Source organism: Cygnus olor, chromosome 3 (genome assembly GCF_009769625.2).
Source record: "Cygnus olor isolate bCygOlo1 chromosome 3, bCygOlo1.pri.v2, whole genome shotgun sequence".
Classification (NCBI taxonomy): Eukaryota; Metazoa; Chordata; class Aves; order Anseriformes; family Anatidae; genus Cygnus; species Cygnus olor.
Window position 1 is genome coordinate 109,232,829 of NC_049171.1, and position 14,729 is coordinate 109,247,557.

At 38.0% G+C, this 14,729-nt stretch overlaps 1 protein-coding gene across 7 annotated transcripts in view; it reads right to left on the minus strand.

The window, feature by feature from the left end:
- MAP4K3 (mitogen-activated protein kinase kinase kinase kinase 3) overlaps positions 1–14,729 on the minus strand; it is an 81,170-nt gene that overhangs the window by 17,145 nt on the left and 49,296 nt on the right. For 4 of the 7 annotated variants that reach the window (XM_040551067.1, XM_040551070.1, XM_040551068.1 and 1 more), the window contains 8 exons: positions 12,499–12,541; positions 11,486–11,648; positions 10,361–10,470; positions 8,549–8,590; positions 4,716–4,800; positions 3,603–3,682; positions 934–994; positions 735–852 (listed from right to left, as the gene is read on the minus strand). In XM_040551067.1, coding sequence (XP_040407001.1) covers positions 735–852; positions 934–994; positions 3,603–3,682; positions 4,716–4,800; positions 8,549–8,590; positions 10,361–10,470; positions 11,486–11,648; positions 12,499–12,541 — 702 coding nt within the window. The remainder of the gene's footprint in view (positions 1–734; positions 853–933; positions 995–3,602; positions 3,683–4,715; positions 4,801–8,548; positions 8,591–10,360; positions 10,471–11,485; positions 11,649–12,498; positions 12,542–14,729) is intronic. The other 3 variants (XM_040551071.1, XM_040551069.1, XM_040551065.1) reach the window with 1 other exon arrangement.

Below are 14,729 nucleotides of genomic sequence, written 5' to 3' on the forward strand. Positions count from 1 at the left end.
TTTGGTAGACACTGTACTCAGTCTCTGGGATTTTGCATGCTCTTGGTGGTAAATAAAGTTGGAGGGACTGCATGTACAATTACTGAAGGCATCTGGGGACACAAATTTCCTTGTAATACTTTCCACCCTCACCTGCAAATGACTTGCCAATGATGAGTGTCAAATCTGTGTTCCACTTCTGTTTTTCCCAGCTTTCAAAATAACCCATCAGCCCATTCCTTTTGCAGTAAGGGTCGCCTTAATCATCTTGCCCCCCTCCTTTTTTTTTTTTTTTTAAACACAGTAAGGTGGGGAAACGCATTTAAGTGCAACTTTTTTTTTTTAATAGAATGGAAACAGAGTGCCCAGAGCCCAAGCAAGTAACTAACATAAGATCACCATTTCTACCTGACTGAAATATCACAGGTACAATACTAATCTGAGATTCTGTTTCACAGGGACAATCATGACTTCCCATGCTAGACTACACTTGACAAGACCCATACCCAGAAGCAAGAGGCTTCCAGACAAGAAGGTAAAATGTACTGAAACTCAGTTCTCTGTTAAGAGTATAGTCACATCTTGATTCACGTAAACTTAGAAGTCTATACTCTAACACCCATATGAGTTACTTATGGAAATGTGTGAACATGTGAACAGAGTTCCAAATTATTTGGGATTCCCAGACTTTCACAGGCATACCCTGAACTCTTAGAATTAAGATATTCTGATATTATCTGATGATGCATACTTACCTGGGAAGTATTCGGTCAGGGAGTTTATGTGCTGGAATAGCAACAGGTAACTTTTGCATTTGCCTTGCATAATCAAAGAGTCCTGGCAGATTATGGGAATATAGCTGAGAAGCTTTACCTGGAAATTAGAAAAAAACACTTCAAATACGAAAACAAATGTATACAAATATTACCACTCACAGGTGGCAGAGCAACTTACCAGATACTGATAACAAACAATTGTTCATGACATATAACCACGTACACCTTCGAGGAAATAGCTGATAGGGAAGAAAAAAACATACATTCAGTTCAGTGGACATAAAATATGAGCACATTAACTTGATCAATTAAAGTCTGCATAGACGACAGGACAAAACTAATATTGACTTGCTTTTTGTAGCAGAAATTAGCTTAAGCCAAATAATAGTTACCTGGAGTCCAGAGTTAATTCAGAGTAAATCTTAGGCACACACACTATATTTAACATACACATTAACATTTAGACAATTGGAACATTTTATATTCAGGTCTTCAAGTATACTATAATTAGCCCACAGTGTCATTATAAAGATCAATTCATCCTTTTTCAAAAATTTTAATAACCACCAGCCTTTCTCCTTCAAAGGAGAAACACTTAACATAAGCTTCAGTAAACAAAGCATGGTCAATGAACTAAAGCCATCAGTATTCCAAATGTCTTGAAACAATTAGAACTGGCACTTGAAGCGACTCTCCATCTGCATATGGTTACACGTTTCACTGAAGTGATCAAGGAATGCAACAAATGGTCAAGGCAGAATTGTTATTTGTCATATCACTAGACACAATTAATAGAAAGAAGGGTCTGAAACTATTAAGACATCTTTTAAGAAAAAAATTAAAAAGTTTTTTTTTTTTTCTTTTTTTCCTTCCTCTCACAGAGCTTCTGGAGCTTGTTGCCACAAGTGGTCATGGAAGGGGACAGTATCAACAGTGTAAATGAGGGATTAGACATACTCATGTCCAACAGGCCCATAAATGGACACAAAGGCAAACAGGCAGGGACATACCCTCCAACATGCCTGATTCGATGCCTGTAGAGAAGTACAAGGGGACTGACTGTGAGGGGACATCAGAAAGTGGCTGAGCCCATGGGCGTTTCCTATTGCCGCTGTAGGAAACAGACTATTGCACTAGACAGACCACCCAGCAGGAGATATATAAAATTACTCTTAAAAACAAAAACTGTAATCTCCCTGCTGGTGTATTATAGAGATTTGAAGAGATACGTAGATTAACTGGAAGATTTTTCTGTAAGAGTGAGAGATCATCCTGAAGCTGTACTGACTTCTGGAAACACGTATTATTTCTGCTTTGTCCATTAGCGGAGTGAAATGAAATGGAAAATAACCAAGAATACTACTTTTGCTTTTACAGTGAATTCTATCAGACCTAGAGAGTAAACAACAAAGTGAACCACAGGATTCAAAAACACTATTTGAGTTAAAGCCCTACTGACTGTTATCGTAAATAAGGATGTAACAAATGGTCAGCACAGAGGGTGCACTTCTATTCCTGAAGTCTTCTCATAACCTAAAGACTATTAAAAAAAAGCAACATTCTAACAGCCCGACAGTATCTAAATTTACTTTGCACATTTGACTGATCTTCTGTAGTTGCATAAGCATACTGTGACTCAGTGGGTTGGATCTGAGGATTAGAAAAGAACAGCAGTACTTCAAATATGCAGGTTGATTAGGCTGCCACGCATTGCTCCAGTGACACGACTGGCTGTTTTTACTAGCACCTCTTTGTGTCTGCAAGTGCTTATTAAAATACTTAAAACATCATTTGACAATGCACTGCAGAACATTGTACTTAAAGAAAACATGGATGGATATAAGAGCATGAGTTTCATTTTATCTATTCTCCATTTTTGCCATTTTTCAAAAACTTCAGTGGTCTGTTCGGCCTGCAGGAATTATTGCATTAGTGATATTCCTCAAGGCATATTTTACAACTGCACTGCAGCAGCAGAGAGGTACCTGAGCTAAGTTTTAACCAGCTAACTCAAGCACCAATATGATTATGGGTTACATGGAGCTCAGTGCAAGCTACCTAAGCCGCCTTCTCAACACAACAGACATCTCTACAAAGTCTGGACCCTGGAAAATGAACAAACACCAGTGCCTCCAGCTTACAGTGTGAAGGCTGTCCTTGCAAATTCCTCCATCTTGATGGCAGATGCATAGCTCCCTAAGTTAGGGAGAAGGCAGGAAAGAAAACAAGTCTCTTAGAGATTAACCAAAGAGCTGGAGAAGTCACCATATAGAAAAACCTGCAATTGGCATTTCCCCCTCCCCACTATCCCCTCAAAAAATTACTATTTATCAGATTCTGCAAAGACAGAGTTTTAACTGGGATTCAGTAAGTTGAGTTTCATCAGCAAAACTGTTTTTAAGGCTGAAAGAATGGAATCTAGCATTTAAAGGATCTTCTCATTTCCTTGTAGCTGAAACATAACGCTTGACGTAAATATCCTATCTTGTAAAGTAAAAAAAAAAAAAAAAAAAAAAAGAGACCTTCATACAAAACATGTCAAGGAAATTCCATACTATTGAACAAATCATTTAACTCCAGGATAATGCAATAAAATGAAGTTCAATGCATTAATATATGCAGGCCTCCTACTTAAATATGGTTTAACCTACAAAAAACAATATATGACTGAAATGTATAGTAAACAAGTCAAATCTCAGTGTAACCAGTGTCTATGTAACTGCAGTAAACACAGCTTTTAGAAGCACTATATTACATTAATATGAGTGGCTAAAAACTGTCAGAGATGGTGGTGGGTTTTTTTGCTTCTTTTTTTGTTTTTACAAAAGTATCTAAACTGAAACATACCTGCTCCATTGACGTTTCATGAAGTTCATTGAGGTTCAGTGTGTAAATACCTTCTTCTGCACCAAATATCAAGTATTGATCTGCAAACACAAACAAATCCAGCAATATTGATTTTTTTTTTTTAAATTAAGTGTATGCAGTACTTTACCAAACCTTTATCAAAACTAAACTAAAACAATTGCACATGTGGAAATCAACTGACATAGGATAGTTATGGTGTCTGAAAATATAACCTCACCAAGGAAGCTTAAATTTACGAAGCTGTTGTAAGACTTGAAAGAGTTTTTTTTTGTGACTAACTGGGAAAAAAAAACAGCAGTAATACAACTACAAGGAAGAACTGACTGAAGTATTGACTGGAAAGTTTTCTCACTATTTGAGGGGTGCATCACTTCTTGAGCATGATTCACCTGTTGCTTATTGCAATTACAATGGAAGTTAATTAATACCCTTGTTTGCATTTGGACAGCCAAACAAGGCAGGCATCTCATATTGAGAAGATGTCAACAGCAAAGACTGACTTTCACAATTTCAGTTTCTAAAAAAGCACTAAGTATTTTTTTGCTTACTGGCTCAGTAGCACGTCTATGTAGCCTATAATCAGAAGGTGAAACTGCAGGTAATATGAGTACAGTGTTACCAATTATCCTTTTCATCAGGCAATTTAATGAAGCACTAAAACGTATGTAAAAATGAAGAGAGATGCACCAAACTAACCTGTACAACCAAGAAGATTTAGGGGAAAAACAAACAAGAAGAAAATGATGAAGTAATAAATCTCAAGTAGTACCTCTGGAAGTCAGATTTTTAAAAATAAATTAGGAGCGGTATATTTTGGACTACAATGTTGAGAAGAGTTGGGTCACAACCAGAAAGATGTTTCTTTGCCTTTATTTAGCATGCAATTTATTCTTTTTTAATTAAAGCTGAAAATTGTGCCCCATATACTTCAATATAACAAAAAAAAAACACACTGTACTTGAGACAACAGTGGTATAATTAAAGAACTGCTTACATAAATAAAGTTACTTTAAAGGGAATAGTCGTACTTATCTAAACACTCCTGAAAGCCTATGAGACGACAAAATAGGTAAAATCGACATAACATACTACCTCTTGTATCTGGATTTATCCATGATGTTGCACAATGAATTTTTAATGGACAGCCATTGAAAACCTTTGAAAAGCAAGCACCCATCTGTAGAAGTAAAAATAAATTAATAAAAATCTACAACATTTCCAATGGGATTATTTTGATTTTGAAGTATTAACAAGTTAAGAGTAGCTTCATTTGCCACATGGAAAATAATCTCATCCAGACAATATGCTGGCAAATAGATTTTTTTTTTTTTTAAGTGATACTTTGTCTATAAGATCCTTCTGAACAAACATACCAGAATGAGCATTTCTGAAGTAGCTCTTAAATTACTAGTCTAAGCATGTACTTCCTACACATGTGAGAAACCTGAAAAGGGTTCCTGGTTTCTGTGATTTTAGAAACAGTCTGAAAAGTGAAGTTTTATTCTTGCCATATTTCACAAACATGAAACAAAACTCTAGGACATGCCACAATTAAAATCTTAGTTTTGGATTTCCTATTCGTTGTTCTGAGTTGATTTATTTACAGTACTGATAGGAAAACCTCTGGTAGAAGATTCCATTCCTTGTTTAGCATAATCCAATTAACTTCAGTTTGCCTGCTAAACAGGAGTCTTGCACAGCATATTATAGTCCATCTCTCCATCCTCCCCCTAATGAAGCACTAGCACTCGAGGATGTCTATAAGAATAATTAGTAAATTCTTATCACAATGACTGAAAAGCAGAAGCCAGGGCTTTCTCCATTCTTCCCTGAACATCACAACAACCCATCCTATTTTGTTAGGAAACAGACCTGATTGACAGTACAGTAGATAACAGGAACTGACACGGTAGAAACAAGTAGTAAAGTGAAATGCAACTATTTACCAAAAGATGGGCAAACATAAAAGTCACTCCTAAGTAAGTGTTGCCATCCAAATATGAGCAGACATCACCTTTATGCAAAGCTGCATATTCTATACAGAGCTATGGAATGACGTTTTCACTTTCTGTCAATACTTCGTGAATTTAACAAATAGCTCTCGTGTCAACATTTGAACAATTTCTTTTGTTAAACTTCTGCTGAATAAGAAAGTCTGCACAAATTTCAGTACCTTCTGAACGCAGTTTAGTGTAAAAAAGCAAAGAAAATAATTCAGAATTAACTGTTTAAAATTAAAAGCAGCAGAAATTAGACCCCTCTTTGGGCTTTGGACATCCATCTCTTGCATCACTATCATGAAGACCATGACTTGGTCTGTATTTACTAGTGCAAGAGAAAAAAAAAATCAATTAATGGGAACAGCAAAATGTGAATGACCCTATGGCACAAAGAAAAGTGGAAAGACCTCAGCACTGCTAGTATTGCTGCAGAAGTCTCAGTACCAAGGAGGGAGCTGGCTGCTCACTAGACAATGAGTTGAACCTTCTGCAGACATAAGAACATAAGAGATAAGACACAGATGACAATGCAGGAGAACGAGAAGATACTGACAAAGAGTGACCTCAATGTACACGCAGCTTCCATGGTGTCAAATCCCTTGGCATCAAGGAGTTTGAAGGGGGGAATATCAAGAAAAAACAATAAAGGGATTTTTGGAACTGTTTATGGAAGCCGCCTTCCAAGCACGCAGAACACTGAAGGCACTCAACTGGAAATTCATCAGATGACACTCGAGGCTCTGATCTCTTGGAGAAAACAAAGCGTTTCTGCTGCTCTGGTCAGCAGCTAGGCAATTCTCCTTGACCCTGTTCCAATCACTGGAGAGATGCTGCGGAGGAAGCTATTGCTCATTGCTAAGACCTAGCTGAGTTCTGCAGCATGAAGATGGCTAAGAAAGAAGGACTGGGTAGAAAACAGACGAGACCAACCATTTTCCTCTGGCCTTTCTCAGGCTTGATCTCTGAGAAGCCTACAGAGCCAAGATGCTGCTATAAATGCTTTAGAACAGTAAACAGAGCCTGAGGGTATCATCTCTAAATAGCAAACAAATCCCAAGGATACAGCTGAGAATCAAGCAGAACAAATTATTAAACTCAGTTGCTGGGGCTGAGGGGGAAAAAAAAAAAACACAAAATAAAAGGTCAAAGCAAGGCAGCTTGAACTGCCTGCTGCCATGGAGGCATTCAAGTCTGGAAGGAAATTCAGGAGGCAAGGCATCCCCTCTGAGGTAGTACCTAATGCATCTCCCCTGAACTGCAAGCCATCCAAAAATAGCAGGGGGCAGGAAGGGGAGGAAAAAAAAAAAAACACCATGCACAACCAGAGAAAGTTATTAAGAAATCTGAACCAAGTGTCTCGAGTCACAGACAGCCATGCATAGATACCATTATAGAGACCCAGAACATCTCGCTACTTTAGACAGCGGTGAGAAGCAAAACACTTCCTGCCACTCTGCAGCATACAGATTTGCAACTGATTATTTGGCAGCTGATGGACACAGGAGGTAGAGAGGAGTGTGAAAGTGCCAAATCAGTCTCTAATACTTAACAGGAAGGTTAGAAAAAACTGATTATACATAAAAGGCAGGATATGATGAGGGAAGAAGAAGAGAGGGGAAAGTTTCTAACCCTACGAAGGACCCAGCAGAACCACAGAATTAATACCACAAAGATGAGAGAACATGCAGAGGGCAGTCAAACACCAAGGACTCATCCGATCAGCTTCAGAAGTTTTACTATTCAGTTAGTTCATTTTACAGCTCCGCTACATTGGCAGCTGACAGTCTCTGAATGGCTTGTCCATGCAGTTTGTAGCAAGAGTACAACACGTATGACTTGACACTTCGGGCTATTAGACTTTCTACCCTTTTTCTCAGTCCCATCACCAACTACCTCATCTCTCCCTCCCCATGATGCGATTCAGTTCTTTTCAGTGCCAGGAATATTTCAAAATTGCTATCATCCACTAGTTTCACATACACACATTTATGCCATGTATTTAATTTAGCACTGAGTTTATTAAAACAGGGTTGACATCAATAACCAATGTTAAACGTATCAAGAATTTGGAGCTCGGGAACAATCCCGTGCATTTATGCAACATATTACAGTTGTAAGAAAAAGAGGCAGGACTCCTGCCTTATCCATTCCTACTCCCCTAAAATGGTTAGGAAGCAAAAAATAATATTATCTACCATTGTGCATCCTTGTAGCTATTTCATTTTCTTATGTAAAGATGAGAAACTGATCTGGCTTAGGAGTAACGTACCAAAAGGTTTGTTTAAAAACACCTTCTCTGGCTCCCTGCACAACTACATGAATGCACACTCCAGCATCCGAGGAGGAGAGTGGTAAGGGCAGAAACAAATGGTCAAGAAAAGGGAGAGACTAGTTCTTCTGATGGCAGAGCTGGCTAGAAGCACAATGACAAGTCCACACAGGTAATACAATGAAATTCTACTTTGCTTTACATTATGAAGGTGCACTTATGTGATTGTAGCAAGTTATTTCCAGCCCTAAGGCATCTATGAATGCTACGTTCAGAAGTTCCGAAACCTACAGCTGCACAGTATGAATTTAGTGCTATGTCTGCAGTTCCTGAGATGCATCAGCTCCTTACATCCTACAGGGAAAGACTGATCAGTAAGTACCTTCAGTAAACTTTAAATTAATTTATGGTCACAGAACTCTCATTTATATTTAAATGTTGCAAACGAACCAAAAAATTTCCAGAATTTACTTGGCACAAACTCAGCTGTGACTTCTGAAATGCCATACCTGTGGATTAACATTTCCAGAGATATTTTTACACTTTTTTTTTTAAATTTTAAATACAACAAATATTCAGAAAGTATACTTTCTCAGCTTTAGTAAGAAAACACATCCTGCCTTAAAGATACATTTCTATGTCTCAGTAATACTCACATGTACTTTAGGTGTGGGAGGAAGGCCATTACTAATTGGTTTCTAGAAAATAAAAGGTAAAAAACTGTTTATACTCACAAGTGCACATATGCATGGACATGCATATTGTCTCCCCACACTACAGCAAAACCATAATATAAATGTATATTAAAAATGTACACTGCTGTTAAAAGCAGTTAGTGAATAATCAAGCATAATTACATTAACAGAAAATAAAAAGCCTGTATTTGTATCTACATAAATACATATAAAACCCTCCCTGTAGATTTTTTTTAGACGATAAAGATTTCTGTTGCATATTCGTAATAGAAGGCACCAGGTACCTTCTGGGACACATCGCTGTGTTCAATGTCACATACCAGATCTGAAATCCATGGCAGAGCTTTGTCTACACTCCTATTTTTGAGCACGACGTTAGGCTACAGACTTTCCTTCCAACCTACACTTCCTTATTTCCATACAACTTTGCTAACCACCCCTCCCCTACTGACCACACACCCCAAACCAGGAGTATCATCTCCCTTCGTTAAAACCTCTACTATTATTCCTTAATATCTCCTCATTGAATGTCTGCATAATCTCTTACACAGCATTCTCACGTTATGATGCTTGAAAGAATGTTATATCCAGTAATTTAAGCAATATTCTAGCAATTGTTCAACTGTTCAATACTTCAAGCAGCGTTAAGCTCTATCAATTGGTACTAAACTCATTGTTCTGTATTAACATCAATTCCTTCTAGTAACAACACTTCTGAAGAAATAGGTTTTACAAAAACACAGAAAACTTTAAACATCCGATTTAAAAGGCCCAGTTCAAAGCAGTTCAGGAAATTATACTGTCTGAAGTATTACCTGTATTGCTAGCAGTTCCTTAAAACAAAACAAAAATGTTCACTAGGTTTCTGACCTATTTCTTCTTCCACTTCTCTCAAAAGCACTACATTTCAGTCTCAGAAGCCGCCACCAAAAGGTGCAGTTTCAGTTTTTCTGAAACAGGGAAACCTGAACAAACTTCCCACTCTTTTATCTCATATTCCCACTTCCACTTTTATATAATAGTAATGAAGCAATCACTCTGGAAGCCATGTGCTGGTTTGATCGAAAGAAAAAAACTCACTTGGAAGAAGAGGAAGGGATGAGGAATATTCCCTTTCTTCAGCCCACAGCTGGTTCAGATGGTATATAATCGCATTCTCTCCAAGAGGGCAACTTCACATGAATATACACAGCTCAAGTTTGACACTGCACCTAAACTACTAGACCCTGAAACCTAGTGCTCCAAATGCCAGTAGGCAAGCAGCTCAGGTATCTGTACAACCCTCCCCAGATTTAAGTTCTTCTTTTTTTCCCTCCTGAACACCCAAAATGCTGTATGCATGCACTGGGATAGGAGGACTCATTTGGGAACAGCCCTGATGCTGTTCCTTTCTAGGATCAGCCAAATCCTCCAGCAAGCCATCAGGTGGCAGCATATTCCTTAATTTCCTCATTTGCTTATGTAGTCATTACTCAGTACAGCACATTACATCTCTTTGCAAGAGCTCCCTCTCATTACACGTCTCTCAAATATGTGAATGTAAGCAAGCCTTGTATACCCACGGTTATTTTAGTTTCTATTGACAAATACTGACTCAAACTTCAGCATAAGACTGTATCACAACTAGATGATCTAGCAAAAATGTGCTTTGAATAAAGTAAACAAGATGCTGTCCAACATTATTTCTACTCTAAAAAGCATACTTGCTCCTTTCCGTTGCTCATTTAAAGCAGCTGAGACATTAGAATAACATCTAGAAGCTTAAATACCCACCAGTATTTCTTTCTTTTCTTTCCTTGAAAAATTAGTGTCTCTATCTTCATTCTGTTGATGTGGTGATCCCTCTCTTTCACCATTTAATTGTACGGAAGCGAAGCCATTACCTAAAGAAATTCAGATTTAAAAATGTGTTCTTCTGCCTTAAACTGAAGAGTAGTCTAGCCTAAGAACAGTTTTGAAGGGCCAAAATTTCTGGATGTGTCATTTCCATTGATGCAAGAACATGGTCCAATATTATATTTCTAAAGCATACATGTTCCCCACACATGACCATCTATAAAGCCACATGCAATCTCAGCCCACGGTGTTTGGTAATTAAGGTAACAAAGCCAGTGTGGACAGAGAAAGGGATGCAGTCATGGTTATAAGGAAAAAATGTTCTTAAAATATCTAAAGAGCAGCCTGGATATAGCTAACAATTCAATTACTGACTTTTAGTTAGTAGCCTCGAGGCATTCCTCAGCACTAGATACTTGAGTGTTACAGCGAAAGACTTAACACAACAACTGCAGTAATAAAGATATAGCAAGGAAGACCTAGTGAGATATTAAACAAGAGTCAGACAGCAAACTTGCTTAAAATAAGCCAGTCTAATACAGCACTCAAAGCATTAGACCTTAACAAAAGCATCAAAGGAACAGCCTGAGCAAGCAGCAAATAAGCACTATTACCTGGTATACTGCCTAACCCTGTTCACTACATATAAAAATTGAACTTTGAAAGCAAAACTATATTCTTGACATGTTTACAGATATCAAATTACCATAACAGTTGACACACAGGGCAAGAATCCGAAACTTACACACAGGAAAATTTTTATTACCTGTGACAATCTCAGTATACTACATTACGAGCACGTTGCTTAGAAAAGGAACTATGTCACCACTGACATCAGCAAGGAATCGTGTCAGTGGCTTTATTTGAAAGTACATTTTACCCTCCTAAGAGTTTGTGTGCTTTTTTTTTTTTTTTTTTAATTTTAATGCACCTTCAGTTACTCACCCACCACAAAAACACCCACCCACCCAGCATGTTTTAATGTGTGCATAGATGTAGAAATGAAATCACATCAGATTATCTACACAATACCTCCTGCACACTTCTTGATGTAACTCTTACCTAAAACGTTAGATTTCTGTGGAGGTAACCGTGGTGGGGGTGGTCTGGGTGGAACTTGAGATGCAGATTTTGCTGGACTCTCAGATGTTGGGCATCTCTTGATTGTCCCTTGATTATCATTTTCAGAAGAGTGAGTTTCTTGGGGGATAAAGATGGATTTAGGCTGAAAAGACATAGTCGTAATAAATACATAATAAAAAAGACTCAAATACATAATAGAAAAAGACTTCTTGGTGAGAAAGACATTAAGTATTAGGATCTTGGAATTTTCACAAGTAAATCGATAAAGTAACATGTTTTGCTATGAAGATTTCTTTTTTTAAAAAAACACACTAAAAGGAAATGAATAGTAATAAAGAAAAATCTTGTCATGACAAAAAATCAAATTTAAAATTATATTCAAGTTATGCACTAAACAATTATTGGACATACGGAAACGTCACTGTTCGTGACTACTGATAACCAAATTAGACATCTAAGTAGAAACTAGGGAATGTACAATGACACAGCCAGAGATTTGTGTAAAGAACCCCAAATAGGGAGTGCAGTCACAAAGGACAACATTGTTTAGACACTGGCTGCACTAAAGCTGCTTGTAAAATTCTTTTCAGTTATACAAAGATAATTAGTGAAGCACAGTGAGTAATCAAACCTGCAGTTTTTGCCTAGCCAACTGATAGCAATCTGACAATTATTTTTTCTTTTTAATTCTGCTCGTATTATGGTAACTTTAGTATGAGAAGATTCAGTTACTCATGCAAAACCTAATGTGATCTAGGCACACCTCTAAAGATCACCACTCATGTACCATACAGTGCAAGACTTTATGCGCATTTGCTAGGCTGTGAACATATGGGTCAGCCCCCCCCCAAGAACACACACTTGACTTGAAACTTGATTCTAGTCCTCAAGTCACGGTTCACCTCAGAGAACCATCAGCATTTCTTCATTTATTTATTTATTTATTTAAAGCCGTCCCTTTTATTCTGGGCAACAAAATCCCCCTCACTTGCCTTTGGTGGTAAAGGAGGTGGTACTTTAGGTTTCATAGTGGCACTGTAAAGAAAAGAAACACGACAGGTTGCGCTGTCTGGTATAGTTCTTTGAATTTCATATTGCAGCAATTAGGATACAGGATTCTATAAATTCTACCCAAATAACTCCTATACATACACCATTAACTTGTAAACAGCACTATTATATCAAAATAACTGCATTGTACTTGAATACCTTCAAACATGTTTCTTGTTGTTGTGTGTACCACCTATACTACCAGAAAACTCAAGCATTACAGATCCTTGAGAGCACAAATGACGTGAACTGATTTGTTGGACATGCTTGCGTGGAAAAAAAAGCAAGGAGATGCAGAGCAGGCCAGATATTTACTCTGTTGAGAGGAAAAAAGTTTGGGATATCAGTACGCTTTTCTAGAGAGCCATTTGTAAATATCTAAGGCAATGGGGAGTTAAAACTGATGAATACCGTTCCTCGAAAAAAATTACCACAAACTTTTCAGAACAGCCTTACAAACAAAAGTGAAGAAAAAATGCAATGTACAGCTAACCTACTGTTTTTTTCCCCGCTCCCCTCCTTCTTCCGCGAGTTTCTTTTTTCACGTTAAGTCTTTTGGGAAATATATATTTAACTTAATCATTCAGCAGGTTGGCTCAACAGTACAAGGTAGCATGAAACAAGAAAGCTGAAGCATCAGGAGTATTCTTCTGTTGGTTTTGCATTTTAAAAAATATGCTGTATTTTTCTTAAATCTTAATTTCCTAGAATTTTGATGTTTTTTTACAAACTTTTGCAGTGTCCTGTTTCCTAACCTTTTGGAACAGAAAATTATTTCCATTAAATAAATCAGGAATACAGCTGTGAAAACTTGACATTCTTGCACAATATTTTGCTTATTTTTAAATTACATTCCAAAGTTTCAGGAGAATATCCAAGTAGTAAGATTATCAGTTTGCTTGTTTACAGCTCATCAGCTTGCCTGCTTTGCATCATTCTTCTCAGGAGTTTCCGTTCTAGCATCTTATCATCTGCTTTTATTTTAGAGAAGCTGGAAGAGACTTCTGAGAACAGGCTACCCTGTGACAGGTACTTCAGTCACAATGAAGGTGGCAATCACCTTGAGCAGGGGACCAAGCTCAAATCTTCAGAGTCATGGGTGTCCAAGCTCCACTCTGTTTCTTTCACATCCTTCTCTGCATTTCGGACAGCCACCACAGTGTTACTGGGCAGTCAAACCCAGTTAAAAAAAAAAAGTCAAAGCTTTTGCCAAATACGATAGATGTTTGTACAAAGGACTGTGTGCCCTGGTTTCAACAGCAAAGTGCATGTGCACTTTGATCACACAGGACAGTGCGTCAAAATTCTCTGCCTTCTCAACTTGCATAACCAGGAAGTTCAAGCATCACCAGATTAGCTGCGTCCAAGAGAAAAAAGAAGTATCAAAGGAACCAAAATCCTTAATTGAGGAGAGAATTCTGTACTATTCCCTGAAGTGTGTGTATTCTCTGCTGCTATGAATCATCCAGCTTTGGAGTCATGCAGTGGCATCAGTTTGGAATGGTGTGGGGACAGCTGCTTCATTATTTGTGTTCTGGATCTGAGGGAAGAAGCTATCAATGTCACATGTGCTCTTCAACTGCAGCTCCATCTCACAGAATATAAAGCAAGAGCCCTGAATCTTCAGTGGGCTCCAGAGAAAGCTATGAGAGACTGAGCTGATCACACCGCAGCAGAGCTTTGGGCTCAAACAGATACCAAGAGGAGACAGGCACATGCAGAACCCATATGAGTCAAGGTTGAGGCATCTGAGGCCTATCGCTGTGCTAACAGGAAAATTTTAGGCCCTCTCAGTAGAAAAAGAATACTAGGGATAAAATGTGAGAAGACACAAAACTCAAGACATTTTCGTACCACCAGCTGTGACTGTTTTTAGGGTCAGACAAATCAGAACCTCTCTGGAAGCTATGGGGTGCTTTTTTGGTCCCAGAACATGACTGAAGTAGATGATACTAGCCGCAAACAGAGCAAGAAAGGGGGGGAAAAAAAAAAACAAAGCAAAAATGAACGTGGACACAGCTGTATACAAGAAACATCTAGAGATTAATACAGATGGAGGAACCAAGCTGAACTGGCTCACAGCAGTGCAGATATGCAGAGTATCTTCGGTGAAGGCCAGAGTAGATCTGGCAGTATGGAGCTACAGGGGACCGTCTCATCCTACAGTGAAGGA